The 1,807-nt window shown below is 61.2% G+C and overlaps 2 protein-coding genes across 2 annotated transcripts in view; one reads left to right on the top strand and one right to left on the bottom strand.

The window, feature by feature from the left end:
- The window catches only part of LOC113201789 (protein phosphatase PTC7 homolog), a 12,079-nt gene that overhangs the window by 3,173 nt on the left and 7,099 nt on the right, over positions 1-1,807 (top strand). The window lies entirely within an intron of this gene.
- Positions 7-1,743, bottom strand: LOC113201777 (uncharacterized). The gene is made up of 4 exons (XM_052271256.1): positions 1,675-1,743; positions 1,028-1,328; positions 734-934; positions 7-653 (listed from the first exon to the last, which is right to left on the bottom strand). Exons 2-4 carry the CDS (start codon positions 1,265-1,267, stop codon positions 435-437), a joined length of 660 nt encoding a protein of 219 aa, XP_052127216.1. The 5' UTR covers positions 1,268-1,328; positions 1,675-1,743; the 3' UTR covers positions 7-434.

The following is a 1,807-nucleotide window of genomic DNA, read 5'->3' as shown; positions in this document are numbered from 1 at the left end:
AAAAAGTGTCTAAATTCTTACTCTAAATCACAGTTTATACTAGCGCTGCACGCAGGCAGCTATGGGGGGTGTTGCATGTTGCAGGGGTGTGAACTTTGCGCCTCTCCCCCTCTCGCTCAGAACGAGAACAACAACACAGGCAGGGGTAGGACAAGCGGAGAGGAGAGCCAGGGGGATAAAAATACAATAAACTTAAAAAAAGGGAAGAAATCGAGGGATCACGCCCCGCTTGTTCCCGTATTTGAACACGAATGCGACACTTGGGTGTCGTGAGAAGAGGAGCGATGACTGACAAACTCTGACGGCACCGTGTTCGAATACTCGCGGCCACAGAAAGTTCTTCTGGCGAGTGTGACTTAGAGGGCCGGCCCGACACTGGTCACCAGGGGAAGACTTATCACAACCGGAGCACCCGCAGCCTGGGCCGGGGTCACCTACGTGACGACCTTCTCGTAGGCAGGGGGAGGCTGCTCGTCCAGCATGGCGATGTGGTAGGGCGGCGGCGGCTCCGTGCTCAGCTGCTGTTCTGCCAGCTGCTCCTGCTGCACCTGCTGCAGCAGCTGGTGCTGCTGGGTCTGCTGCCCGGACGCCAGCGCCACGCAGGGCACGTTCTCCATGCCCATCGACATGGGCGGCCGGTCGATCACCACCTCCTGGGGACACGGAGCACAGGGTGAGACTGCGGTCGAGGCCTCGTCGAGCAACTCCCGGACACGCGCGTACTCACGCTGACCACGAGCTCGTCGGAGTCCCCGAGGTGGGTCCGGCGCAGGCCGGACGAGCCCGTATCCCCCCTGAGCGCCGAGGCAGTGGCCGCCGCCGCGGCCGCCGCGAGCTGGGAGTTGACCCGGGCGCGGCATATAGAGGCCGTGCAGCCAACCATGAGGAAGATCATGAGCAGCAGCGACAGCACCATCGCCTCCATGCCGGAGCTCTGCGGACATAATCAAAGAAAGTTAGAAAACTGTCACAGCCACGATGCAGGTGGCAATACAGCGACCCTCCCAGGAGGCGCTATGCGACTGACCTGGAAGTCTAGGTAGAACTTGGTCCCGGCCACGAAGACGGAGGCGAGCGCGAAGGAGGCCCACAGCCCGCACGTGAAGCGGTCCATGAGCACGGGCGAGCTCTCGCCATGGACGGGAAGGGGCAGCGCGCCCAGGCCGAACACGTCCGCGCGGTCCGAGCCGCTGGCCGAGGCACCCAGCGCGCCGTGCGCGCCGTGGCCGTGGTGAAGGGCGCCCTCCAGGGGCAAGTCCACGAGCATGCCACCGAGGCCGCCGGGGCCCTGGCCGCCGTGCGCGCGTATCCCGGAGCCCGTGGAGCCGCTGCAAAGCAAAAAGGCAGAGGGTGCTCAGCGCGCGGTCCGACCGGCGGCGCGGCCAGGGAGCGCCGTGGAGGTAGGCAGTCCCGTTGCACACGCCTGCCGCGCGGCACGGCCTACCTCGCGCCCCACTCTCTAGTAGCAGAGCCGGGCCAGATAGAGGGGAGAGAGCTCTGAGAACTAGTGCTTCCTAGAAGTTTGCTCTTGAGTGGGGACGTGACCCGGCAAATTTGTTGGGAATCTACTTCTTAAACAAAAAGCAACAAAACGTTGGCTCAAGAACAGGTGCCCCGCTAGCTAAAGTTATGCTCGAAAACCACCCAAACAAATGGTGCATTTAAAAGGTGTACATTTAAAAGGGCGTTCTTCAATTCTTTCTTCTTTTACTGCTTCTTTTTCTTCTTCCCAAGGCCATTGGAATTCGGTGCGTCCTAACGACTGGGCGGAAGTAGTAAGTGTATATGGCATAGTACTGGGGGGGGG

This window comes from Frankliniella occidentalis, unplaced genomic scaffold (genome assembly GCF_000697945.3).
Source record: "Frankliniella occidentalis isolate FOCC.00 unplaced genomic scaffold, Focc_3.1 Scaffold156, whole genome shotgun sequence".
Lineage (NCBI taxonomy): Eukaryota > Metazoa > Arthropoda > Insecta > Thysanoptera > Thripidae > Frankliniella > Frankliniella occidentalis.
The sequence above is the reverse complement of the archived record's forward strand: the minus strand, read 5'-3'. Positions and strand labels throughout refer to the sequence as shown.